The sequence below is a fragment of the Theropithecus gelada genome, chromosome 1 (genome assembly GCF_003255815.1).
Source record: "Theropithecus gelada isolate Dixy chromosome 1, Tgel_1.0, whole genome shotgun sequence".
NCBI classification, from domain to species: domain Eukaryota; kingdom Metazoa; phylum Chordata; class Mammalia; order Primates; family Cercopithecidae; genus Theropithecus; species Theropithecus gelada.
In genome coordinates this window covers 162,326,834-162,354,768 of record NC_037668.1, presented here as the reverse complement: position 1 = coordinate 162,354,768, position 27,935 = coordinate 162,326,834, and the positions used below count along the sequence as shown (strand labels likewise).

Here is a 27,935-nt window from a genome sequence, read left to right as displayed (position 1 = left end):
GTAAATAAAGTCATCCGGAGTCTGCCTCTTGTGTGCATTGTGGCGAGCTGTTTGGGGCCTCTATTAGGAAGCAAGTGGTGAGCGTGCTTGAGATTACCCTTCCAGCAGGGAGGGGAACCGCGGGTGAGCGGTCATTGTGCAAACGCCTTGCACTGTACTGGACACCGTGCAGCACATGACTGTCTTCTGTTGGTGCTAGTAAGAACTCTATCCCTCCAAATCCAGCTCAGCTCAAAACTCCCAGGCCCAACAAGCTATTTCCTGCTGGCACCTTCACTCCAACTCCTTGGTTAATTGTGAATCGTGTTTGTGCAGTGCGGGTCTGCCCACATTCGCCTGTCTACTGGCAGCTTTGATCTGTGTCCTCGATGTGGACACTTCTCCCTCCTTGGCAACTCGGAGTGTCCTGCGGGCAGGAACCATTTCCCCCCAGCCAGAATGAAGAGCCCACACTCTCTGTCTCTGAGGGTGGGGACTAAATCTCCTTCCTTTGATCACTCTAGGACAAAGAGGACAAAAGGTATTCAGATCATGAGGTCAAGTGATTGATTTGTGACCCATATGTAAATGGTAGTGAGCCATAGGGCCAGCCAGACATCGTAAATTTCTGCAGGATTTTCCTCCCCACTCACTGTCTTCAATGAGCCCCATGGAACCCCCACTCAGGGAGGACTGTGCTAGGTTGCCTAGAAGTAGACTGCACAGTGGGCAGGCAGGTAACCTCCCTTTGGAGATGGTTGTCCTCATTAAACATCAGGCATTGAAGGTGACACCTAATTCCATGCTCCCACTGGGTAAACTGTTTGTCAGCTGTGGCCAACTGCTCTTTAGGCGCTGGGCAAGACTGGTTTCATGTTTTATTTGAAGATCGATGAGTGACCCAACAGTCTTCCTCAAAATATTCCAGATTCCCCTGGAAGTGGGGATGGAGGGTGGGGAAGATATTCCTTCTCATCAATGCCTCTGGCTTTGGGATCTCAAGCCAGTTCCATTTAGGAGTAATCCTGCTGAGCCTGAGCACTCACTGTTGTGATCCGTGTCAGCCCTGTCTCTTGCTTCTTCATACGAACTCCTTACAAGGTCTGTACATGCATCATGGGTGTTAGTGAAGATTAGGGTCTCCTGAGGGGGTTAATTTCACAAAAATGTAAACAGCTCAGAAAGGGAACATTGGGCATTTCTGTTTTTAAACTTCCCTCAGCTTCCTCTCTCACACAGGCTCTAGGCCCTCCCAACACCATTTTAAGGTTACTTAATCCCCTTTTTTTTTGCTCCTTTCTGTCAGGAACAAAAATATAGATTCCTTTTGTTTTCTTCTGCAGAGTATTTCAGCTGTAATCCCCACCCACACCTCTGAACGTGAAGAATTCAACAAGATAGGTCCAAAGCTTCTGAGTGTGTAAGTTCTTAGGCAAAGAGCCACTTTTTTTTTTTTTTTTTTTTTTTGAGATGGAGTTTCGCTCTTGTTGCCCAGGCTGGAGTGCAATGGCACGATCTCGGCTCCCTGCAACCTCCGCCTCCTAGGTTCAAGCGATTCTTTTGCTTCAGCCTCCCGAGTAGCTGGGATTACAGGCAAGCACCACCACGCCCTGCTAATTTTGTAATTTTAGTAGAGATGGGGTTTCTCCATGTTGATCAGGCTGGTCTTGAACTTCTGACCTCAGATGATCTACCCGCCTCAGCCTCCCAAAGTGCTGGGATTACAGGTGTGAGCCACCGCACCCAGCAGAGCCGCTGTTTTTAAGCCTGGCAGGTCAGGTTGGAGGATCATGATGGTGGTCTTCCTGGACTTATGCAATGTTTTTACATAAGGATATTGACTTACAATAGATTCCTCTGAATTCGAATGGTAGGAGACAGAGAGTTGTTATCTTTCTAGGAGCTTACCCATTCCCACTGAAATAATCATTCTGTTACATGTTTGGGAGCTCAATCGTCTCAAAGCCCTCTTAGACATACTTCATAACCTTCCTGTCTCCATTCACCTCAAGAGTTTTTGCCATGGATTCCACCTTGCTTCCACATAACTCTAATGCTGCACGGAGGCAGCTGAAACCACCTGGGGCCACCTGACTGTTTGACCGAGCGAGGCTCAACCCCTGACCTCAGAGAGTTCCTGAGCCAAGAGGGAAGGAAGGAAACCCTGAAATAAGGATAGAAAGAAATGTAGAGATGATATTGATTGTTACTATCCCAGCCATTATCCTGATTACTTCTGTTGTCGTTATGGGCTCTTATTAAAGGTAAACCCAATTGAGGAAGATACTAAATGCCAGCTGAGAACAACTTCAGATTCCTTGGCTCCAATATTCCAATATAGGCATTCATATCATAAATTTCTTCTTGAGGAATGTGCGGATGGAACGGGCTGGTGGGGGTGGGTTTTAACAGGCTAACTTGAATGCTTTCTTATATTTCACATGAAAACTATATAATGCAGGTATTTCCCTTTTTACCTTGGCTTCCCGGAAGTTCAAAGATAAATTTAGGTGTCGAAGAAGTAACTGATTCAAACAAGTTTGAAACAATTTATCTTTCTCTTTCTCCCTCCTACTACCAATTCGCTTCTGATCTTTAATATAATATGAATGCACACATATAATTATCCTCTATGTGGTTTAATATTTTAAGCTATCTCAAATTCTTCTTGGAAGTAAGCAAAGTATAAGTGATAAGTAATAATAGTTAACATGTACTGACCACTATTATATGCCAGACACCATTCTAAGTATTGTAAACTCATTTGAATCTCCCAACAACTCTAAGAGGTAAGAATTACTATTAATCTCATTTTACAGATAAAAATTTAAGGCACAGAGAGCTTCAATAACTTGCCTAAGATAGCACAGCTAGGAAGTGTGCTATCTTTGAACCTAGCCAGTGTGGCTCCAAGGGATGTGCTCTGCCCACCACACTAGAAGAAATATGTCAGTTCAAAAACTTAATTAGCCCATCTGGGGACACCAAAATAAAAAAGTGTAATTATATGCCATCAGGGCCAGTCATCATCAAAACAAGCCTGATATAAGGCCAGGCGCCTATAATCCCAGCACTTTGGTATGCTGAGGTGGGCAGATCACACGAGGTCAGGAGTTCGAGATCAGCCTGGCCAACATGGTGAAACCCCATCTCTACTAAAAATAACAAAAATTAGCCAGGTGTGGTGGTGCACAACTGTAATCCCAGCTACTCAGGAAGCTGAGGCAGGCGAATAACTTGAATATGGGAGATGGAGGTTGCAGTGAGCCGAGACTGCACCACTGTACTCCAGCCTAAGCAACAGAGTGAGATCCTGCCTCAAAAAAAAAAAAAAAAAAAGACTAATATATCATAACAAGCAGCTCAGACCACCCATTCGTAATCTAAATAAAGATTCCTCTCCACTCCTCCCCAAACTTATTCTTAGTGGAAGGGATGGAAGAAGTAGGATTTAGAATCCTTTCCCACCCTTCCCTAGCCCACTACCCCCCACCACCCCAGCCCCCTTTTTAGAGACTTTCCTGACATGTCCATTGCCCTATATGTGCCTTACTTTTGTCTTCAATAATGTGGGAAGAATAATGTTTTCACTCCTTCTGTATCGCTTGCATGGAGATAATTATTTCAACCAAATTTAATAAAGCTTCACTGAGTACCTACTGTGTGCTGGAGGCCAAAGTATGTGCCAGACACTGAAGTATAAATGTACAACCCAGTGTTTGCCTTCAAGAAATCACAATCTCACAAGTCTACACAATGAACTGTAACACTGGGATATGAGTATATACATATGTGTGTGTGTGTATATATATATTTATATATATGTGCACAGAGGAGGAAGTGATTCATTCCAGTAGGGAGATGGAGTGATGGTGAATCCAGGAAGACTTCACGTAGGAGACAATATAGAAGCCAGTCTTGAATAATCAGTCAGCTTTTTGATGGACAAAGAGCTGAACAGAGAGAATTTCAGGCAGAGCAAATAACATGAGTAAAGGTACAATGAGCTGGGCACTCAGCTACTCAGGAGGCGGAGGCAGGTTGATTGCTTGAGGTGAGGAGTTTGATGCTGTAGGGAGCTATGGTCATGCCTGTGAAGAAGCACTGCACTCCGGAGCCTGGGCAACATGGCAAGACCTCACTGTTAAAACTACAAAGGCACAATGGTATGAAAGTGCAAAGTATGTATTTGAGAAACACTGAGAATGGGTTAACTGAGCTTAGAGGTTGGGCCAGACTGTAAAGGCCTTGAAGGCCAAACCAAGAATTAAACTTTCAACTGTAGAGAGCCTTCAAAGCTGTTAAGCATGAAAGAGACAAGACACACCTGTAGTTTAGGAGCTCTGACAGCAGAGTGTGGACTGAGGAAAGGGCAGGAAGGGAAGCGCTTCGGGCAAAGAGACCACTTAGGGAACTGCTGAAACTATCCAAGAACATCTAACGGTTGGTGGTTTTGGTGATGCTGAGTAGAAGGTATTTCAAAAGGATGACTGACAGGACTGGGCCAGTAATTGGATATGGGATCCGCTCAGGAAGTAGGGCTCCAGGATATCTGTCACCTAATCAGGAAAATCCTCTCTTGCTGGCAGGTGATCACGTATTCCACTAGGACCCAAGGAGTTGTCAATGTGAACCACAGATGACAGATTAAGAGGCAGGGTAGGTCTCCTAGCCCAATACTCGTTTGTTACATATAAGCAAACTAAGGCTTATAGAAGTCCAACCATCTCTCCCTTTCTCCTGGTCCCTTCCTCCAAACCACATGGATGGAAAAATGCTTGACCTGCCCCGGACCTGAGTCCATGGTGCAGGAGAGAAGCACCTCAGGCCGAGAGCCAGGAGGCCACAGGTGAGAAGCTGCAGTACCTCTTCTTTAGACTCTTTCTCATGTCCTCCTTTCTGAATCTGTCTTCCTCCACCCTTCAGCCCCTGCCCCCCGGGTGGTCTCTGGCTGTCACAGCTGTGATGCCAGCTTCCTGCTTGCCCCAGACACTCAGCCCCAGGAGGCCCAGCCCCATTACGGCTCTGCCAAAACAACATCTGGGGAAGCTCCAATAGGTCCAGGGCCTCTTCTCTTGTTTTTCGTCTGGAGATAAAGGGGATTTATCCTGGGCCCCTGGGAGTGAGGATGAGGAGGGTTTACAACATGTCTGTCTTCTAAATTTGGGAAAGAGGCAATAAATTCAGCTTCAGATCTGCTTCTGTCCCAAGTCCATGTGTTCCCCTGTGAGTTTCCGGCACTTTCAGTCACACCTTCTCCTATCATAGAAGGCCTAGAGGGAGAAGGTGTGGGAGGTCACATTCTTGGGGGGGCCTCCAGGACAACAGACTGTTCGCAGATCATTCCCATCCTTTTGCTCCTGATACACCGAGGGAGTCGCAGAAACAAAAACACATCACTAGGGACCTTTCCAGCCAAATATTGGTCTGGCCATCTGTCCACGTCTCCCCGCTCTCCCCAGCTCCCGCCTCATCCTCTCTTCACTCTCTCTCCTGTACCCCCAGCCATCCTTCTTGTCTTCACTCTTCCCTGACCACACAGCCAGGCTGGCAAAGGAGGGTGAGAAGTCCAGATCATTCCTCTTCCCACAGACACTAGTGGGTTAGTAGGGCACAGCAGCTGAGGAGCAACCCTCAGGGGAATACATGCCTTTGGGGGAGCAGATTCCTTCCCCAGATGGGGCCTGGCATGGAGTCAGCTTTAGTTATAAGCTTGATGAATTCCTAACAGTTTCCAGCCCCTCCCTCCCAGAAGCGGTAGAGTGGGCCTGTGTGGGCCAATGCGATGCAGAGTAGTGCAGGATAAAGAGGTGAGTTAGGGGAGCACACAGCCTGCATCCAGGACCCTGGAGGCCCTGTCTCTGCAAGACACGGAGCCCACTCTGCAGTCGTCAAGGCAGTGGCTGGCCTCTGAGAGCAGAAGTGGCAGTTCCCTGGAGATTGTCTTTCTCTGCCCTGTCCAGAAAGACTCTGGGTCTCATATCTCAGTTGCCAGGCCTCTCTCCTGGAACCCTGTGTTTGGTTGCCACCTCCAAGGCCCAGCCAAGCCTAACATCCTCACTCTCCCTCTTTGGATGCTGGTCACTGTCCGAAGGGCACATGTTCTCATCCCCATTCCACTGTGGGCGTGCTCTGTGCTAGTCTGACTCTCACCACCCTCCTTTCCAAACCCTTTCATTGAGCCACCTTTGGGCCCAGAAAAGTCCACTATATCCTCATCCCCTCCAAGCATTTTCTCCATCTCCTGGCATTCCCTCAAATGGGCTGTGTCAAGAGAAACCTGTTTTTCTGCCTTACCCAACACCCCTCAGGATGAGGCGGCAGGGACCAATGCTTTCTTGCTCTGTGTTAGCCTTTCCCTGCCGTCATTCCTCGTGCCTTTCTCCGAAGTTCATTTACCCCACTGTCTCATCATCATGGGCCCTCTTGGCCGCTGCGAGGCTCAGGGCCTTTCTCTGTACTCTAAATTCCTGCTGCCACCTGAGGAAATATCAACTTCTATGTGAGTAGCTGAACTCATCCTGCTCCTGGGCTCCGTGTGTCTCCAAGTGACCATCTCATACACTCAGCCTCCAGCCCTCACCCCCAGATAGACACTTGGAATGCTAACACCAACTCCCAAACCCACAACAGTTCACCGCTGGCTCCCAGGGGAACCCAATAAATATTCCTTGAGTAAGTAAATACATGAATAAAGCCAGGGTCACATGATGGGAGTCTGGCCTAATGGAAAGGGCCCTGGACTGGGTGGGAGATCTAGGTTCTAGTCCTAGCCTCGCCACTAGTAGCTGTGTGACTTGGGACATTTTTTTTTTCATCTCACAGCTTTCTTTTCTTCATCTGAAGAATTAAAATTTTTGTGTAGATGATTTCTGAAAAAAGCCTGCTTCTGACAGTTGGCAATTATGAGATATGGTTTGCTGAGCATCTGTAATATTTAGGTACTATGCTAGGTGCTTCCTATAAATTACCTCTCATATACCTAATAACTAAAGGCCAGGCGAGGTGGCTCACACTTGTAATCTAGCACTTTGGGAGGCTGAGGTGGGTGGATCACGAGGTCAGGAGTTCAAGACCAGCCTGGCCAAGATGGTGAAACCCCATCTCTACTTAAAATACAAAAATTAGCCAGGCGTGGTGGCAGGTGCCTGTAATCCCAGCTACTCGGGAGCCTGAGGCAGGAGAATCACTTGAACCCGGGTGGGCAGAGGTTGCAGTGAGCCGAGATCTCGCCATTGCACTCCAACCTGGGTGACAGAGTGAGACTTCGTCTCAAAAAGAAAAAAAAAAAAAAAAAATATAAATATATATATATATATAAAAATATACACACACACACGTAGTTATATAAATATATACATATACACACACATAGTGAATAACTGATTCAGTAGTTTGAGGTGGGTGGGGTCCGGAATCTCAGGGAGAGGCTGCATGAACTGAATTTTTATCAGACTTCCCGGGTGATCTGAATGGGTATCCTAAGGCCCCTTGGTACGCAGCCATTTGAATGTCAGATGAGACATTTTTAATTAGTACTACAGGCAATGGGACGCTATTGAAGGTTTTTAAAGCAGAAAAAAGAAGGGTAATACTATGGAGAGAGAGAAAGAACTAAGAAACAAGGAAGAAGGGAGAGAAGTATCTTTGATCTGTTACATGTTGAGACTGAAACACCAGAAAAATGCTCCAAAGGTGTCCACCTCTCAATTGGAAAAAAAATGAATTGGAAGCTCTGTAATAAAGGTGAAATTAGAGATGACGATTTTGAGATTTATTCTTTATGAGGAGATGTAAATTCAAATACCTCCAGAATCAAGGCAGGTAATGTAAATGAGGATTAAGTATAATTTAAAAAAAAAAACAGCATTCATCCTTACTAAATGGCAAGTACCACTTTGTCTCAGCAGGGATGCAGTAGGTAATGGTGGAGACTGTGGTGAGCTAGAGGACATACTCCTTGTCTTAGGGGCCAGCCATTGCCAAATAGAAGTGTGGGATCAGTGTTAACAGATCTTCTGGTTTTTACAGAGAAATTCTAGATGTTTTCATTTTGACACTTCCTAATTATTAAATGTTCACAACGAATTTTTTAAGTGCTTAAACACTACACAGACAAAACCATTTGTATCTATGTTCAGCTTTGCCTTGAGGGGTTCCAATTTGTGACTTCCGAGCTGCACAGATGGGATTCAGGAGAGAGAGTTGAGTGAATTGAGAAGAAATCCAGGGGCTGCACTGTGAAGAACCATGGCCCTCCCAAGCACCCAAGCTTGCCTGGCAGTGAGCCCGGGGCTTAGAGAGACCCTGGTGCTTTTGGCCACTGGGTGTTTGGTGAGCTCCCAAGTTGGTGGCAGCAAGTGAAGCCTGCACCTGCCACGGCTATTTCTGCTCATCAGCTGGAAATCATGTGGGTAGCCTCTGAGGTCCTGATACCTCCGGGGTTAGATGCCACCTTGGGGAGGGGCCTGCAGCCTTCACTCCACCACTCCGTGTAGTCACTTTCATCCCAAACTGTGAAGATGCTCTCTACCCAGGAGTGTCTGAGTCCTGGCTGGAGTGGGCATCTTGTTTAACACATCTTAGACACTTACTTTGTATCAGGACATTCTTCTGTTGTCTAATTTAAGTGCTTTTTATACAATTTAATCTTTTTTTGCTTCTTTTATCTTCAGAACAAGTGGTGGAATGGGTTACTCTTTAGCTTCCACACTCTTCTTCAGCCTTCAGTAGGGTCTCAGAAAGCCCCAGGCTGGGCGCGGTGGCTCACGCCTGTAATCCTAGCACTTTGGGAGGCCAAGGAGGGCAGATCACAAGGTCAGGAGTTCAAGACCCGCCTGACCAACATGATGAAACCCTGTCTCTACTAAAAATACAACAACAACAAAAAAATTAGCTGGGGTGGTGGTGTGCATTTGTAATCCCAGCTACTTGGGAGGCCGGAGACAGGAGAATCGTTTGAACCCGGAAGGCAGAAGTTGCAGTGAGCCAAGACCGTACCACGGCACTCCAGCCTGGGTGACAGAGCGAGACTCCGTCTCAAAAAAACAAAAAACAACAAAGTCCCATCTCAAAAAGTGTCCTCAGGGATGTAAAACTTGTTACCTGCAGATTAGAAAGCTGTTTGCTTACTGATGTGTTAGCAAGCCTTCCTTCAGTCCAGATGGGTAGTTTTCTGCTTACCCTCAACCCTAATAATCTTTGCATTATCTATTTCTGTCCCTACTCTCAGTTCATTCTGGGGTGGAGGAAGGGGTTCAAACCAGAAATATTAAAAATAGCTACCTTCCTATAGTTCTCATTAGCAGGTTTTAGAGACAATGTCATTTTCTCCTCTTCTTAAATTCTCTTCTGATACTAAAGAATGACTCCCAGACTGGCTGGCCTAGAACTGACCTTGAAAGGTTCAACTTTGTGAGAAACTGATAGGGAACCCCCAAAGATGTCCTGATCGTTACCCAATGATGCTTGCAAAGAGTTGTGATATATTTAGCAGTATCTCCACCCTGATTAGGAAGTGAGGAAGAGGCAGCTGGTCTTCCCCGGGTGATGTTTCTTATCAGCTCTGGTCAGCACAGTCAAGTTGTCACCAATGAGGTCTGTTAAGAGGAAAGATCAAATTAGTATTTGCACCAGCTATACTCAGACATACTCCACCAAAATGTACACTCTATCATAACATTTCACAAGACGTCCTTCTTCAACAGATACCATTGTATGTGCTTATTAACATAGTGAACACATATCCATATCCCCTGCTACCCACACACATCAGAGCCCAAGTGCAATCTAAGTATGTATGCTCACTCAAATATATAACTAATAACTCCCTAACCACACTGACACACACACACAGACCAACAAAAAATACACTCTGCATGGTGTAGAAATGACCTGATGTTATCCTCCTAGAATATCTCAGCCCAGCCTCTGCCTGCCTCACTCAACCTCAGGTTTCTACCTGTGCTCAGAAAATTGAGGCAACCAAGCCAAGTCCCCACAGGCCCAACAGGGCTCTGGGAAAGACAGAAATTACTTACAAAGATCCAGTTGCTTCTGAGCTGGAAATGGAGAGCAGGGCTGCATGCTAACCCCACAAACAGGGCCAGCACAGAGGCCTGAGAAGTGGGACCCACTTCTGAATGGGAATATGGTCTGAAGAGAGCAGGTGGGTCACTCCTGAGTGGGTCACACAGGTGGGCCATGCAAGTGGGCGAGGTGAGCAACCAGGACTAGAGGAATCAATAGGTCTGAGGTCAAATGGGACAGAAGTTCTGGTCCAGATGGGGCATAAATGAAGTCCACCCTCACTTCTACCACCCCATTCCCCCTCTTCAGTGGGTGAAGTCACTGGTCAGCACATGTCAACATTTAAAGTTCAAAATTCAACCCAAGACCCTTGGGTGGGAGTGGAGGGAGGGAGAGAAGAATGAGGAGGAAGAGGAGGAGGAGGAAGGGCAGGAATGGAGAAAGAGAAGCAGGAAGGACAGGTGGGGAGGGAGAGAAGAATGAGGAGGAAGAGGAGGAGGAGGAAGGGCAGGAATGGAGAAAGAGAAGCAGGAAGGACAGGTGGGGAGGGAGAGGCGACCCATTCTCCTTATCTTGCTGCTCAAACAGCACCTTGATTATACCAAGGAATGGGAAGCAACAGGCAACATGCAAAGAAAAAAAGCAGGGGTGACAGCTTGACTTTTAGAGCTTCTAAGGATTCTAGTCCTAGCAATTTAAGAGTAGTTTCAGGAAATTTCAAAAACAATTGGGACTACTATAATGTATTTGTTCAGAAATTGATTGAGAACCTAAATCCAGAGTTGAGTACAATTACACCGTATGCATATGTATATTTTTAATTAATTATTTTTTATGTTTTGAGATGGATTCTCACTCTGTTGCCCAGGATGGAGTGCAGTGTCGTGATCTCGGCTCACTGCAAACTCTGCCTCCCGGGTTCAACCGATTCTGCTGCCTGAGCCTCTGGAGTAGGCTTTACCAGTGCCCGCCACCACACCCAGCTAATTTATTATTATTATTATTATTATTATTATTACTTATTTTTAGCAGAGACTGGGTTTCGCCATGTTTGCCAGGCTGGTCTCAAACTCCTGTCCTCAAATGATCAGTCTGCCTCAGCCTCCCAAAGTCCTGGGATTACAGGCATGAGCCACCACACCCGGCTACGCTGTATATTGACTGGGGAACTTTGAATGTGAGATAAATTAAGCTTCCTCTCCCTAGGCTTGTGTATAGAAAGAAAAGAGGAGAGTCTGGGCACAATGGCTCACACCTGTAATCCCAGCACTTTGGGAAGCCGAGGTGGGTGGATCACGAGGTCAAGAGATCGAGATCATCCTGGCCAATATGATAAAACCCCACCTCTACTAAAAATACAAAAATAGCTGGGCATGGTGGCACATGCTTGTAGTCCCAGCTACTCGGGAGGCTAAGGCAGGAGAATTGCTTGAACCCGGGAGGCGGAGGTTGCAGTGAGCTGAGATCAGGCCACTGCACTCCAGCCTGATGACAGAGCGAGATCCCATCTCAAAAAAAAAAAAAAAAGAAAAAAAAAGAAAAAGAAAAGAGGAGAAAGCGGGGGCACTGCCTTCTGGTATTTATGGATCATCTCTGCCCTACACAAAGTTCACAAACTAATCACCAATGAGGAGGCCAAGACACACCCCAGGTAATGGTGGAGACAAAGGGTTCCAGCCTCCCGGCTCCTGTCCCATTCACTACATCATCTGCAATGACAGCTCTGTCGGACGGCGGCCCATGCAACAGCAGCAGAAGGGCACCACAGTCTAATGAAAAGGTCCCATACTTGAAGTCAGAAAATTTGGTCCCAGTCCTGGTTCTCTTGAGAATTCACTGTGTGGCCTGGTGAGTGACAGAAAAATCTACATAAGGACAGAATTCTATTTTCTAAAGCAAAAAACAGGTGAGGGGCTACCACAATATTTTTTTCAGCAGTGCAGTTGCAAGAGATGTTAGGCATCTCCTACGACTCACCCCTGTCACAGACATACCCAGGAAGATGGTCGGCGTTTTCAGATTTAGGTGCTGAATGACCCTATATAGCTGTCTATATCTTGACCTATTTCCCTGACTTCCTTAGTGGTTGACCTTGGTCAGTTCTGGCCTTGCTGACACCTGGTCTGTATGGTTTGGTATATCTTTAAGTTAACTTGTTTCCAGAGTCAGCCCTATTTCCTGTAACAAATAATTCTTTCCCCTCAGTGAGGAGAAGTAATGGCCTCATCTGGCCTGATCCAGCGTTTGGGGAGAAGCCAGTGAAAGAGGCCGTCTAAGAGATACGTTTAATGCCAAAATATTAGTATTTGGGGTCGTTTTGATTTGTTATATGAAGCAGTAGAGCAGCATATTTGAATTCTGAATTGTCCCAGAAATGTGGGACATGTGAGCATAGTAACCTGTTTTCAAGTAACTTGCAAACTGTGGTTGAGTCTCTAAAAAGATCACTAACAATGCCAAATGATAGATTGTGAATGCCCAGTGAATGCCCAGCCTCGAGAGAATGGTCAGCATAGGCTTTCAAGGTGGAAGACCAAGATTACACTGTACCTTCAGTAGTGTGAGAGATTGAGGTGGGGGTGGGGCGTGGTAGAGACAATGATGTATGCAGGAGATAAGGACATGAGCCACGGAGCAGCAAGGTCATGCATGTTCAGGCATGCATGGAATGGGGACCACGTTACAGGGCAGAGATGGGGATCATGGGCAAGCTGTTGAGGGATCCAGGCTGTAGATTCGCTGTGATACTTAGAGGGCAGTGAGAAGAGTGACCCTGGAACACAAAGTAGCAGAAACCTAAAAAGGTAGATGGCGCTAAATTATGAAGGGTCTTAAACATTAGGCAAAGGAGTCTGGACTTGAATTAGTAGACCAATCGGGGAGGGGATGTTTCGGAATGACCTGATCAAGAAAAGAGCCAGGGAATGAAGTATTTTACCAAGGGAACTCCACTAACAGTGGGAAGGGTGGCCTGGGGATGGGACTGGATGGAATCCACTGCAACCATCTAGACAGAAAGAAGCAACCGATTTGGGGACTGGATCTGGGGAGCAAAGTACAAGGAGAGGCTGACCTTTCTGTACAGAGTGACTGGGAAATGATGGTATGGCTGACAGAAATGGAGATCAAGAGGGAGCTAGCTTTGGAGAAGACAATGGGCTTCTGCTCACATTGAGGTGGTGGCTGGACATCTGAGGGAGAGGACAGAGCTGGTGGGAACAGGAGCAGGATGGAAAGACAGGAGGACAGACTGTGCAGATGAGAAAAGTCACTGTAAAACAGTAAACATCAAGACAGACTGCATGCATAGGACCTCTCCAAGGAAAGGCAGCCTAGAGAAAAGGGAGGAGGACTGAGGAGACATAGTGTGGGGAACGGGGCAGGAAGGGATCCAGGGCCAGCACAGCCAGGCAGCGGGGTGGAGAAGCCTGGGGCATAAGGAAAAAGGACAGGGACACTGCTTCCAGATGGTGGTCAGAGGGCTCAGAGTTCAAGGAAAATAGGAATTTACAGAGGCCATTGGGTTTGAGTCACCTTACAAACACTGGGCATCTGTATGCCAGACCCTGGGCCAGGCTTCGGGGTGTTGGGTAGAAGTTATCCCCATTCGGAAGACATCCACCGAGTGCCTGTGATGGTGGCGGTCCCTGAGTGTGGAAGAGGGAGACTGAGGCCGGATTCTTTCTCGAGAAGGTCCAATCCACAATAAGGAAGGAAGACAGCTGGGGAAGGAGGGAGTGGACGGAAAAATATGTACAGTTGAGAGCAGACTACTAATTCAAAAAAATTAGCACTTAAGGAAAGTGAGAACTAGAAAAATAAGTTAAGAAGACAAAAGTCTTGCAACACACCCCCTACCCCTATCCACCATAAAACTTAGACTTGAATGTTTCTCAGCAAAAGAAAAAGCATTGCTGCAGAACGGAACTTGTTGTGGGAGGTGGGATTACTACGGAAATAAGCAGAAGACAGCCTCCCCTTCCAAAGAGCCAAGAGGAACCCATTTCATCTAGTTAAGAGACGAGGCAAAGAGGTAAAATGGTGACAACACGTCCTGGTGAGTGGTTCTGACCGTGTATGGTTGGAAAATGCTGTGGGAATCCGAAAGGGGAACCACCTGGGAACGGTTCTGGGAAGCCTTCTGGTGGTGTCACCGAAGGCTTCTCGGAGGAGGTGGCCTCTAACCCGAGCCTTAAAAATGGGAGGAGAGGCGAGGCCGGGGCCAGCCCGGCGCGGAGTACTCGGGAGCCGCCTCCCTCCTCCAGGGCTCTCAGCCTCCTCCCCGAGCCTCGCTTTCTCCTCTCGTCTCGCTCAGCTCAGCCGGGCGCAGGTTCCTAGCACTGACGTCAGCGAGCGATGACCTCAGCGCCGCCAAGGCTGCGAGGGCGGGGGCTGGGGTGGCGGGGGCGGGGAAGAGCGCCGGAGCGCGGGGCGGGGCGGGGCGGGCCCGAGCCCCGCCCCCATCCGCTGGCCGCGGCCAATGAGCGCCGCCACCGGTTGTCCCCACCTCCCTGGACCTTCTGAAAAAGGCCGCCAGGGGAAAGTCCGGGCAGAGCCCCAGCAGCGGCCAGGGCAGCGCTGGCTTGTGGACCCGTACTTCCCACCCGAGACCTCTCACTGAGCCCGAGCCGCGCGCGACATGAGCCACGGGAAGGGAACCGACATGCTCCCGGAGATCGCCGCCGCCGTAGGCTTCCTCTCCAGCCTCCTGAGGACCCGGGGCTGCGTGAGCGAGCAGCGGCTTAAGGTCTTCAGCGGGGCGCTCCAGGAGGCACTCACAGGTGAGCGCGTGCCGAGGGGCCTGGCGCCACCGGAGGTCGGCCCCTTCCCTGCCAGGGCCGTCTTTCCTTTACTCCTGCGGCAGGGTCACCCACAGGAGCAGCTTTGGGACTCGGTGGCCCTCCTCCGACCCCCGGGGCGGCCCGCAGTCCCTAGTTTCCTGGGTCCTCCTCCCCAGCCCTGTGATCGGGTCTCGGCCCGTGGCTGTTCTGATGGGGCGCGCCCCTCCACGCTCTCGGAGGCGCAAACCCTGGTCCTGGAGTGCCAGCCCGAGTCCCCAGCTTATGCCCCGGTCTCATTACGGGCTCGTCTCCCTCGCTGGACCCTCGAGATCTTAAGACGCTCGATGGATGTTGTTGCGGGCCGCCCGGTCGGCCGAGGGGTCCCGATGAGGGAAGAAGGTGCAGTCGAGTCTTTTCAACAACTCGGAGTCCCAGTGCCGTTCTTCCTGCCGGTCGGGGTGCGCTGTGCCTGGGGCAGTCCACTGGTTGTTGACTCGCTTCAAGTTGGAATTTGGGCCCCCTTTGTGTTCTCTTTGGTTCCCCTTAGCCATCTGCCACCTATTGTGGTAGGGAGGAGAGCCTGGTAGCTGGTGACCCTGCCCTGCTGGCCTTCGAGTTGGGAGGTGAAGAGATAAGCAGCCTGCTCGCTGGCTGGGGAGAGACCTCTCTCCCAGCTGTTTCTAGCTGGTTGCTGTCAGTTTGGGGGGAAGCGATAGCCATCTCGGAACGCACCCACACAGACCCTGCCTTCTGAGAAAAACAGATGTTTCATCAAAACAACCCAGTTTTCACTCCCTTGGGCACTGCTAAGGAAGGTTCCCTGACTCTTCTGAAGGAAGCAGAGGGAACACAGGGTGGGAGGCCCAATTACTTGCTGTGGACCCAACAATGTTGGCAGCCTTCCTGGCCCTGAAACTTCAGCTCACAGGTCTCCAGAGGCCCTGCCTGGACATGCCAGCCCCAGTCACACCCTTCCCTCCTGAAACTGGGGGTGTGCCAAAAGCAATACACTGGCCACTGGAGAGTACCCCAGAGCTCTGGAATCCCCTCCCAACGTACACACACACACACACACACGTTCTGGAAGCAGGAAAGCAGATCTCTCCCGCTTCCATAAAATTTTCTCTGCTAAGTGGCAAGAGGGTCCTGGAACTCAGAGGAATCCACCTCCCTTACTTAAAGGGCCCCTTCCTCTCCTGTTCCTTGACCCTCCTCCCTGCTCTGTGGTAGTATCCATGGCCCAGCTGCTCTAACCAGGGCATCTCCCCCCGTCCTGTCTCCACAGAGCACTACAAACACCACTGGTTTCCTGAAAAGCCGTCCAAGGGCTCCGGCTACCGCTGCATTCGCATCAACCACAAGATGGACCCCATCATCAGCAGGGTGGCCAGCCAGATCGGACTCAGCCAGCCCCAGCTGCACCAGCTGCTGCCCAGCGAGCTGACCCTGTGGGTGGACCCCTATGAGGTGTCCTACCGCATTGGGGAGGACGGCTCCATCTGCGTCTTGTACGAGGAGGCCCCAGTGGCCGCCTCCTGTGGGCTCCTCACCTGCAAGAACCAAGTGCTGCTGGGCCGGAGCAGCCCCTCCAAGAACTACGTGATGGCGGTCTCCAGCTAGACCCCTCCGCCCCCGCCCTGGGCGCCGCCGTGCTCATGCTGCCCTGACAACAGGCCACCACATACCTCAACCTGGGGAACTGTATTTTTAAATGAAGAGCTATTTATATATATTATTTTTTTTTTTTTTTAAGAAAAGAGGAGGAAAAAAACCAAAAGATTTTTTTTAAGAAAAAAAATCCTTCAAGGGAGCTGCTTGGAAGTGGCCTCCCCAGGTGCCTTTGGAGAGAACTGTTGTGTGTGCTTGAGTCTGTGAGCCAGTGTCTGCCTATAGGAGGGGGAGCTGTTAGGGGGTAGACCTAGCCAAGGTGAAGTGGGAGACGTTTGGCTAGCGCCCCAGGAAGATGGGAGAGGGAGCGAGCAAGATTAGCAACTGTGAACAGAGAGGTTGGGATTTGCCCTGGGGGAGGAAGAGAGGCCAAGTTCAGAACTCTCTGTCTCCCCCAGCCAGACACCTGCATCCCTGGCTCCTCTATTACTCAGGGGCATTCATGCCTGGACTTAAATAATACTATGTTATCTTTTTTTTTTCCTTTTTCTTTTTAATTATACTTTATATTTCTTTTAATTTTCTAATGAGGTCCTGGGCAGAGAGTGAAAAGGCCTCTCCTGATTCCTACTGTCCTAAGCAGCTTTTCTTGAAATCATGACTTGTTTCTAATTCTACCCTCAGGGGCCTATAGATGTTGCTTTCCAGCCAGGAATCTAAAGCTTTGGGGGTTTTTGTTTTGTTTTGTTTTTTTCCTGAGGGGGGAGGAGGGAACTGGAAGTTACTGGGGTTAGGATGGAAGGGAACTCTGCACAAAACCTTTGCTTTGCTAGTGCTGCTTTGTGTGTATGTGTGGCAAATAATTTGGGGGTGATTTGCAATGGAATTTTGGGACCCAAAGAGTATCCACTGGGGATGTTTTTTGGCCAAACTCTTCTTTTTGGAACCACATGGAAGTCTTGTTGCTGCTGCCATGATCCCTTTGAGAGGTGGCTCAAAAGCTACAGGGAACTCCAGGTCCTCTATTACTGCCTTCTTTTCAAAAGCACAACTCTCCTCTCACCCTCTCCTCCCTCTTCCCTTCTGGTCGGGCCATGGAGCTACCCTATTTTCTAGGACAAGAGTTCTCAGTCACTGTGCAATATGCCCCCTGGGTCCCAGGAGGGTCTGGAGGAAAACTGGCTCTCAGAACCTCCTGATGCCCTGGTGGGCTTAGGGAACCATCTCTCCTGCTCTCCTTGGGATGATGGCTGGCTGGTCAGCCTTGCATGTATTCCTTGGCTGAATGGGAGAGTGCCCCATGTTCTGCAAGACTACTTGGTATTCTTGCAGGGCCGACACTAAATAAAAGCCAAACCTTGGGCACTGTTTTTTCTCCCTGGTGCTCAGAGCATCTGTGGGAAAGGTTGCTGTCTGTCTCAGTACAATCCAAATTTGTCGTAGACTTGTGCAATATTTACTGTTGTGGGTTGGAGAAAAGTGGAAAGCTACACTGGGAAGAAACTCCCTTCCTTCAATTTCTCAGTGACATGGATGAAGGGTCCTCAAAAGACCTCAAGTTTCCCAAACCGAATCACCTGAAGAAGGACAGGGCTAGGGCATTTGGCCAGGATGGCCACCCTCCTGCTGTTGCCCCTTAGTGAGGAATCTTCCCCCACTTCCTCTACCCCCAGGTTCCCCTCCCCACAGCCAGTCCCCTTTCCTGGATTTCTTAACTGCTCAATTTTGACTCAAAGGTGCTATTTACCAAACACTCTCCCTACCCATTCCTGCCAGCTCTGCCTCCTTTTCAACTCTCCACATTTTGTATTGCCTTCCCAGACCCTGCTTCCAGTCTTTATTGCTTTAAAGTTCACTTTGGGCCCACAGACCCAAGAGCTAATTTTCTGGCTTGTGGGTTGAAACAAAGCTGTGAATCACTGCAGGCTGTGTTCTTGCATCTTGTCTGCAAACAGGTCCCTGCCTTTTTAGAAGCAGCCCCATGGTCTCATGCTTAATCTTGTCTCTCTTCTCTTCTTGATGATGTTCACTTTAAAAACAATGAAACCCCCGAGCTGGACTGTTGAGCAGGCCTGTCTCTCCTATTAAGTAAAAATAAATAATAGTAGTATGTTTGTAAGCTATTCTGACAGAAAAGACAAAGGTTACTAATTGTATGATAGTGTTTTTATATGGAAGAATGTACAGCTTATGGACAAATGTACACCTTTTTGTTACTTTAATAAAAATGTAGCAGGATAAACTTGTGTGGTGTAGAGAAGATAAAATTCTCACATTGTACATTTGCATTTCCCTTTCAGATCCAAATCCTTTCTTTGCGTTTAATAGTATTTCTCCTCAGTTGCACTCAATCTACAGCATGTGGGTGGCATAAAAGAAAAATCTGGTTGTATGGCTGGGCCATTTCCAAGCATCCCCTCTTCCCTGGAAAGTAGCTCGTTACTTCCCTGTTTTTTTGTTTTTGTTTTTGTTTTTTTTTTCTCGTGTGTGTGTGTGTGTGTGTGTGTTTATTTTTTGTTTTTGTTTTGTTTTTGAGACAGGGTCTCGTTCTGTCGCTCAGGCTGGAGTGCAGTGGTGCAATCTCAGCTCATTGCAACCTCTGCCTCCTGGGCTCAGATAATTCTCCCACCTCTGCCTCTTGAGTAGCTGAGACTGCAGGCATGTGCCACCACACCTGGCTGATTTTTGTAATTTTTGTAGGGACGGGGTTTTGCCATGTTGCCCAGGCTGGTCTCAAACTCCTGAGCTCAAGTGGTCCCCCTGCCTTCGCCTCCCAAAGTGCTGGGATTACAGGCGTGAGCCACCATGCCCAGCCTACTTCCATCTTTAATGAGGATTCTAATTTCCCTGTGAAGATGCTAGAAGTAACAGGGTTCTAGTCTGAACATTCCCTAGTCTAGTCAGATCTCCATCTTATGCATCTTGTTTTTTTGTTTTTGATAGTCCTTCATTTCATTCATTCATTCAGTCATTCATTCATTTAGCAAGCATGTATTGTCAGTAAGTGCTAGGCACTGAACATATTAAAAATGATTAAGACAGAGCCTGTCTCAATAATCAGGGTTTGGTAAGCAGCAGGTAATGAACTCCTTCCCAGGCTAAGGCAGGATTGTTGGCAATTCCCAGTAAAGGTGCTCTTGTCATCTCTGGGGCTGCCATTTGCTACCCACCATACTTGTCTTGTTAGACAAGAGCAGCTAGTCCTCAGGATCTATGCACTGGAGCTGAATGCCAATGCTGCAGGTTAGCCAAAGAGCAGCTACTTCTGACAGCAAACACTGGAGTGAGAGCCAAAAGTTTGTGACCAATTTATAACTCCCTTTGGCTACATGCAAGGAAATAACAGTTTTTATCCTCCCTGACTTTTGAGTTCTTTCCATGAGATTTTTGACACAAGCCCAGAGTTTCCCACTGAGGGCAAGTACATTCCCGACGTGGTCTAGTTTTTTCTTGGCTGTAGGTGAGCTGTATTTATTTATTTATTTGTTTATTTATTTATTTGAGATGGAGTCTCGCTCGCTCTTGTCGCCTAGGCTGGAGTGCAGTGGTACGATCTCGGCTCACTGCAACCTCCGCCTTCCGGGTTCAAGCGATTGTCCTGCCTCAGCCTCTGGAGTAGCTGGGATTACAGGTGCCCGCCACCATGCCTGGCTAATTTTTGTACTTTCAGTATAAGAGACAGGGTTTCACCATGTTAGCCAGGATGGTCTCGAACTCCTGATCTGAGGTGATCTGCCCGCTTTGGCCTCCCAAAGTGCTGGGATTACAGATGTGAGTCACTGCACCGGGCGGTGACCTGTATTTAAACTAAATTTTACACATGTTGCTTCATATAAAATGACAACTCCCCCAACTTCATTTCATACCTCCATGACCTTTATCAACAAACATATAGTTTTCTCTAGGTGTGCTATGTTGGAGGTAGCCCAGGGAGACTGTGTGTGCTACGCCTGTATTGAGTGAGGAGGGTAGGGGAGCCAGGGATGGGGTTAGGGGAGGCCAGGTCATCTGTATCATAAATAGAATTTGGTTAAATTCATTGTATCAAGGGGTTGTTAATTGAAAGGAGTAGTCCCACTTTTATTTGTAGCTTCTGAAATAAATGTCTTAGACACTTGCTTGAGAGGACCTACTTTTTTGGATGTAAGGACAGGGTTAGTGTTGAGAGATTTTTGCCCACCCTCTTTTGAGCGTTTGCTACAAAGTCAGCATCTATCTTCCTGATTCCTAAAAAGCCTTGCTCATGAAGAATATTTCCTTGTTTAGTGGAAAGCCTGAAATTCAGGGAAGGTTGGAGACTGAGAGGACCCTTCACCCACTTCTGTGTCTTCAGGTCAGGGGAGCCACAGCACGGCAGATTCGCCTTGGGGCCAGTCTCGGCTCTTGCTAAACTAGCAGTTCCTCAATTTACGTGAGAGCATTCTGTGATCAAGCAATGTGTTTTCTTTTTAGATATGAACCAATTTCAGTAAAACTGGAGCACACCCCTTGGCTACTTGGGGGTACAGGGGCTCTGGCCTGAAATTGCTTGAAGAGTTGCAGTTCGTGGCTTTCATGTGTTCAGGGACTAGGCACTGGTTGGTCTGTTCTGCTTCCATCTTCTCCACTTGGTAAGCAGTGCCAGCTTGGGAGATCTGTGGTCAGTCAGCTGTTTTTGAATGATAATGCACCTCCCCAGAGAGTGCAGACAAGGCTCTGCACACTGCAGATTAAGAGCCCACCCTGGATCCTGATAAGGAGTTCTGGGTGGGGGAGTCCTTGGTGCTGCAACAAACAAGTCCCAGGAGGAAGAAACCCACTTCTGTAGGCCTGACTCCTGTAAGGAGCCTTTGGTAAGGAAGGTGAGGACTCAGGTGTCCTGGCCCAACAAAGATTGGTGCAACAGAAAGAGTTCTGGACTGGGAGGAAGAATGTATGGGTTGTGGTCCTGGTACTTCCTACCTAGCTGTGTGAGTTTGGACAAGTTCCTCAGCTTTTCTGTCTAAAAAATTAGGGGGGTGGCTGGGTGCAGTGGCTCGGCTGGGTGCAGTGGCTCATGACTGTAATCCCAGCAGTTTGGGAGGCCGAGGCGGATGGATCACTTGAGGCTAATAGTTCAAGACCAGCCTGGCCAACATGGCGAAACCCCATCTCTACTCTAAATACAAAAATTAGTCAGGTGTGGTGGCGTGTGCCTGTAGTCTCAGCTACTCAGGAGGCTGAGGCAGGAGAATCACTTGAACCTGGGAGGCAGAGGTTGCAGTAGCCGAGATTGAGTCACTGCACTCCAGCCTGGGCGACAAAGCAAGACTCTATCTCAAAAAAAAAAAAAAAAAAAAAAAAGCTGGGAGTGGTGGCTTACGCTTGTAATCTCAGCATTTTGGGAGGCCAAGGCAGGCGAATCACAAAGTCAGGAGTTCGAGACCAGCCTGGCCAATATGGTGAAACCCCGTCTCTACTAAAAATACAAAAAGTTAGCTGAGTATAGTGGCAGGCACCTGTAATTCCAGCTACTTGGGAGGCTGAGGCAGGAGAATTGCTCGAACCTGGGAGGCCGAGGTTGCAGCGAGCTGAGATTGCACCACTGTACTCAATCCAGCCTGGGCAACAGAGTCATACTCCGTCTAAAAAAAAAAAAAAAAAAAAATTAGAGCTTTGGATTAAATGACCTATGTTCTTTTCTTTGGCTATTTATTTATTTATTTATTTATTGAGACAAGGTTTCACTCTGTTGCCCAGGCTGGAGTACAGTGGTATGATCACTGCTCACTGCATCCTCCATCTTCTAGTCTCAGGTGATACCCCTGCCTCAGCTTCCCGAGTAGCTATTAGGTGTGGGCTAATTTTTTGTTATTTTTTTTTTAGAGATGGGATCTTGCTATATTGCCCGGGCCAGTCTCAAACTCCTGGCCTCAAGCAATCCTCCTGTCTCAGCTTCCCAAACTGCTGGGATTACGGTTCTCACCCAGTCTTTTTCAGCTTTTGATTCTAAATCATCCCTTCCCATTATACTGCCAATCACTGGGGGGCAAATTAGCATCATTATTGTCATTACTATCAGTTAGTTGAACTGAAAGGTAATTTGGGCTGGGAAGTACAGTAATTAATAACTTTTTGCTTGGGTCAGACTCTTGCCTGATAAGGTTTCAGTTTGCAAACCCCGTGAAGCAGTACTACAAAGAGGTTAGGAGCTCAGGCTCTGGTGTTAGGCTGCCTAGGGAGGTTTAATCTCAGCTGTACCACCCACCTATCCACTGTGCAACCTGGTGGCTAGTGACTTCAACCAGGCCTCAATTTCCCCGAATATAACCCACTTCAAAATGTTGTTATGAAGATTAAATGAGATCCATAAGCTACTTATAATTGTCCTGGCACACTTAAGTACTCAACAAAAAGAGAATACTTGTTCTTTCTTTTTTTTTTTTTGAAACAGAGTTTCATTCTTGTTGCCAAGGCTGGAGTGCAATGGAATGATCTCCAGTCACTGCAACCTCTGCCACCTTGGTTCAAGAGATTCTCCTGCCTCACGTGGGCAAGGACTTCATGACTAAAACACCAAAAGCAATGGCAACAAAAGCCAAACTTGACAAATGGGATCTAATTAAACTAAAGAGCTTCTGCACAGTGAAAGAAACTACCATCAGAGTGAACAGGCAACCTACAGAATGGGAGAAGAGTTTTGCAATCTACCCATCTGACAAAGGGCTAATATCCAGAATCTACAAAGAACTTAAACAAATTTGCAAGAAAAAATCAACCCCATTAAAAAGCGGGCAAAGGATATGAACAGACACTTCTCAAAAGAAGACATTTATGCAGCCAACGGACACATGAAAAAATGCTCATCATCACTGGTCATCAGAGACATGCAAACCAAAACCACAATGAGATACCATCTCACGAATGGTGATCATTAAAAAGTCAGGAAACAACAGATGCTGGAGAGGATGTGGAGAAGTAGGAATGCTTTTACACTATTGGTAGGAGTGTAAATTAGTTCAACCGTTGTGGAAGACAATGTGGCAATTCCTCAAGGATCTAGAACTAGAAATACCATTTGACCCAGCCATCCCATTACTGGGTATATATCCAAAGGATTATAAATCCTGCTACTATAAAGACACATGTACACGTATGTTTATTGCAGCACCGTTCACAATAGCAAAGACTTGGAACCAACCTAAATGTCCATCAATGATAGACTGGATTAAGAAAATGTGGCACATATACATCATGGAATACTATGCAGCCATAAAAAAGGATGAATTCATGTCCTTTGCAGAGACATGGATGAAGCTGGAAACCATCATTCTCAGCAAACTTGTTTTTTTGGACAGAAAATCAAACACCGCATGTTCTCACTCATAGGTGGGAATTGAACAACGAGATCACTTGGACACAGGGTGGGGAACAACACACACTGGGGCCTGTCGGGCGGTGGGGGACTGGGGGAGGGATAGCATTTAGGAGAAATACCTAATGTAAAAGATGAGTTGATGGGTGCAGCAAACCAACGTGGCACATGTATACCTATGTAACAAACCTGCACGTTGTGCACATGTACCCTAGAACTTAAAGTATAATAATAAAAAACCTAAAAAAAAAAAAAAAAGAAAAGAGATTCTCCTGCCTCAGCCTCCTGAATAGCTGGGATTACAGGTGCTGCAACTATGCCCAGCTAATTTTTATATTTTAAGTAGAGATGGGGTTTCACCATGTTGGCCAGGCTGGAATCCAACTCCTGACCTCAAGTAATCCACCTACCTCAGCCTCCCAAGGTGCTAGGATTACAGGTGTGAGCCACCATGCCCAGCCTGAGAATAGTTGCTCTAAATAGAAATTCACATCTTCTTAAAGATTCTGAAGAGGGTCTAAAATGAAAGGTACTAAAATGAAGAAGAACACTCTGGCATACTGCTAACTAGAAGGAAATCATTATTAAAATCATAGCACCTACTAGTACCTTCAAGAATGGCTACAGCTGACTGGGTGCGGTGGCTCACGCCTGTAATCCTAGCACTTTGGGAGACTGAGGCTGACGGCTCACGAGGTCAGGAGGTCGAGACCAGCCTGACCAACACTGTAAAACCCCGTCTCTACTGAAAATACAAAAATTAGCTGGATGGTGGCATGCACCTGTAATCCCAGCTACTCAGGAGGCTGAAGCAGGAGAATCACTTGGACCTGGGAGGTGGAGGCTGCAGTGAGCTGAGACCGCCCCAGTGCACTCCAGCCTGGACGACAGAGCAAGACTCCGTCTCAAAAAAAAAAAAAAAAAAAAAAAAAAAGAATGGCTACAGATAACACCATCTGAGGAGCAGCCTGTGGCCTCTTCCCTACAAAGATGATTTTCAATCCTTTGTTTAAAAACATGCACAGGGCTGGGCGTGGTGACTCAGGCCTGTAATCCCAGCACTTTGGGATGCCGAAGAGGGTGGCTCACAAACTCAGGAGTTTGAGACCAGCCTGGCCAAAATGGCGAAACCCAGTCTCTACTAAAAATACATGCACAGGCCAGGCATGGTGACTCATGCCTATAATCCCAACATTTTGGGAGGCCATGGCAGGTGGATCACTTGAGCCCAGGAGTTTGAGACCAACCTGGGCAACATAGTGAGACCACATCTCTACATGAATAAATAAATAAATAAATAAATAAAATAAAATAAAACAAAACATGCACAGCCCAGGCTGTGGCAAAGAAAATATGCACAATCCAAAAGCCCTTTCTAGGGTCATATGTAGCCCACAGTAGGGACTCTAAAAGTACCTGCTGAATTAATGATTGATAACTGAATGAATTCATGTCTGACTTCTGTCATTCTTGTAGAAATGTACAGTATCCTTGCAAGACATCTGACGTCATTGGTGGGCCACAGGGCAACTTTGACCCATTGGCTCCACTGGTCTGCTTGTGGATTAATACCAAACTGAGCTATGTGCTCGTTTACACACAAAGTGGGTGGGGAAAGTTTTCTAATAGCAGCTTTACTTACCTCCACTCGGCCCAACTGTGGAGTACACCACAGGTTCTCCCTTCCCAGAAGAGAAATAAATGGGGAAGCTGAGAAGGGCAAGCCTGAGCTCTCTGGCTTTCTCTCCACACCACTTCTTTGGCAAGAAAAATGTTTGAGCTCAGTCTAAGAGGCTACCAGGGCCCTGGATAAGGATCTTATACAAACGAGTGTGCCCTGGATATGCAGCCAATCCATTCCCCTGATGTGAGCCTGGATCTCTGGGCCCCAGCAGCTCCAAGCCATTTTGTTCCCAGTGGTTCTTCCATTCTCCACCCTCATTCCTATAAACAAGAATGACCCTTGATTCAACTCTTGTCCAGTAAACTGCAGAGGTTGCCTGGGGCACATCAGATAAGAAGAGGTAATAGCTGGGTGAGTTTGGAGCAAGAGCTGCTTTACTTAACATCACCATCAGGGAAGGGCCATTTAAAATTTGATGGGCACGGGAGTGAGGGTGGAACCAGGCAGCAGATAAGTGAGGCTGGCTGGACAAAAGCCAGGGTAAACTTGAGGAGTGAGCTCAAACCTTGTCTGAAAAGAGCCCCTGTTCCTTAACTCCAGTCCACTGCAATCATGAGAGGCCAGTCATGAGGCCAGTGATTTCAGAGATTGTAATTTTCAAGAGCAGCCTGAAATGTAGATGTTTATTTGACATCTCCCTAAACTCTAATGATGGCAACTAATTTTTTGAAAGTGTTAAATGCTGTTTTTTTAAAGTACATATCTGTGTGTGCTCCCAACTTGTGGCCTGTGATGTACCTGGGGCCACCTGGGAATGGGATATAGGGGTTTTCAACCCTACTCCCCAAGCTAGGAGTGAATCTCTGCGTTGGGGACCTCAGTGGAAGGTTGTCCCTACGGCCACAATCTCTAGGAAGGAGCATTCTGGCATGTTGCTGATAGAAATGAAGGCACACAAGGGGCCTCTTCACCCCTAAAATTAGACAAAAAGCAGCTCTCTCCACTTTCAACTGGTGGTGCCCATTAAACTTGCGCTTGGGACTGCAGCCTCCAGGCCTTTGCTCAAGGAATGCCCTGTCCCCTTCCTATCCACCTACTTTAGCCAGGTTGACTCACGTTTTCAAGTTCACACTTTCCCAGTGTTCACTGTTCACTGTTCACACTTTCAAGTTCACATTTTTCAGTGACATCTCCCCTTCACAGACTGGGCTATGTGGCCTCCCCTTGAGTTCCCATGATGTTCGGTTTTATAACCCTGAATATATAGCCAGAATGTAGTCCAGAGACCTTGCCTGAACAGTGTCTGGTACTTAGTAGGTACTAGTGAATACTGGTTGAACAAACGAATGTCAAAGTTGCCAAGAGTGGAGGCTAGTGGATGATAGGAATTTAGATTAGGGGTGGAAGAAAAAAAAATAAGCCCATTTACCTGTTTTGAGCTGGGACTCACTAGGAACCTGTGATTGCACCTTAAGAAAACTTGGTCCTCTGAATCTTGCAGGCTTTTAGGTCTTTAAGCACCTCTCAGTGAAATGTAAATGTCACTTGGATGTGGGTGTTCACACTTTAAATCATAATGTGGGAGAGCCTTCGTTATCAATTAACTCCCTAAGTGGATTTACCCAAAAGGTAACCACCTGGAGAGAAGAAAGCTGGGCTGACGCCAGGAAAGGACTCTGGTGGCAGGAGAGGGAGAATGGATTCCACAGCTACTAAACGCTGATTCTATCCAAAGAAATCCTTCCCAATCTCTACTTTGGAGGCTGACTGGGGGCTGATGGAAATGGCACTGGGGTAGGAGCTGTTAGGAAATAGGGGGCCTAGCTTCAGGGCTGACAATAACTTGTAATAGAAGTCTTCGATATCTTGAACAAGTCCCTTTAGCACTCTGAGCCTCAGTTTGCATTTTGTTTCCTTCCTTCCTTCCTTCCTTTGAAAGTGTTTAGTTTATAAATCATCTCATGAAAAATCCACAATGACTGCAGATAACATTATTGCACCACCTTTTCTCCTTCGTGAGCCTCAGTTTTCCCATCTGTAAAATGAGTCACTTGTGCTAAATGATCTCTTACCATTCTATTTTCGTTTCCACATGGAACAGAAAAAAAAAAATCTATTTCTTCTGTTCTATTTCCTGCCAGCACATAACCCAGGTCTTGTCCTCTGTTAAACATTCATATAACAGCCCCCTGCCCTCCTTGCCCTACCACCGGACTGACCATCATCCTAGGACAACACAAACTCTATTTTCTTTTTCCCCCAATTTTTTTAATTTATAAAAATATGGAATGCTTCACAAATTTGTGTGTCATCCTTGCGCAGGAGCCATGCTAATCTCCGTATTGTTCCAATTTTAGTATATGTGCTGCCGAAGCGAGCATGCAAACTCTATTTTCATCATGCCATTCCCTTCCTGCTGACTTTCTTTGCCATTCTATATCCCTAAGATGGGAATCCTAGGGCTCTTTCAGTCTTTCCAACCCCAAACTCCTTGTGCAGCAGCCCAACCACCCAGAACCCCTTACCAAATTGTCTCCTGCTCACCTTTCCTTGCAGCTCTGCCGACATCTGCAAGTTTCTG

The 27,935-nt window shown here is 47.4% G+C and overlaps 1 protein-coding gene, 1 long non-coding RNA gene and 1 other non-coding gene across 4 annotated transcripts; 1 reads left to right on the top strand and 2 right to left on the bottom strand.

The window, feature by feature from the left end:
* Positions 1–9,444: 9,444 nt before the first annotated feature.
* On the bottom strand, positions 9,445–14,366 carry LOC112608703. Its single transcript, XR_003116036.1, has 4 exons — positions 13,877–14,366; positions 13,543–13,730; positions 10,020–10,211; positions 9,445–9,578 (listed from the first exon to the last, which is right to left on the bottom strand). It is a non-coding gene; the product is annotated as an uncharacterized LOC112608703 (long non-coding RNA).
* A 163-nt stretch (positions 14,367–14,529) lies between these two features.
* Positions 14,530–18,639, top strand: BTG2 (BTG anti-proliferation factor 2). 2 transcript variants are annotated; one of them, XR_003121780.1, is made up of 3 exons: positions 14,532–14,789; positions 16,075–16,670; positions 18,174–18,639. XR_003121780.1 is itself a non-coding variant. In XM_025401982.1 (2 exons), the coding sequence occupies exons 1-2, from the start codon at positions 14,648–14,650 to the stop codon at positions 16,407–16,409; spliced, it is 477 nt and encodes a 158-aa protein (XP_025257767.1). In that variant the 5' UTR covers positions 14,530–14,647; the 3' UTR covers positions 16,410–18,639. The 2 variants fall into 2 exon arrangements, 1 of the variants encoding a protein (XP_025257767.1); XM_025401982.1 differs by having other exon boundaries at positions 14,530–14,789; positions 16,075–18,639.
* An 8,992-nt stretch (positions 18,640–27,631) lies between these two features.
* Positions 27,632–27,735, bottom strand: LOC112615334. The gene has a single exon (XR_003117325.1). It is a non-coding gene; the product is annotated as a U6 spliceosomal RNA (small nuclear RNA).
* Positions 27,736–27,935: the final 200 nt, after the last annotated feature.

Coding starts and splice junctions, on each gene's coding strand:
- BTG2 (XM_025401982.1), top strand. CDS start 14,648: ATGAGCCACGGGAAGGGAACCGACATGCTCCCGGAGATCGCCGCCGCC. Junction 14,790..16,074: donor GCTCCAGGAGGCACTCACAG/GTGAGCGCGTGC, acceptor CTGTCTCCACAG/AGCACTACAAACACCACTGG.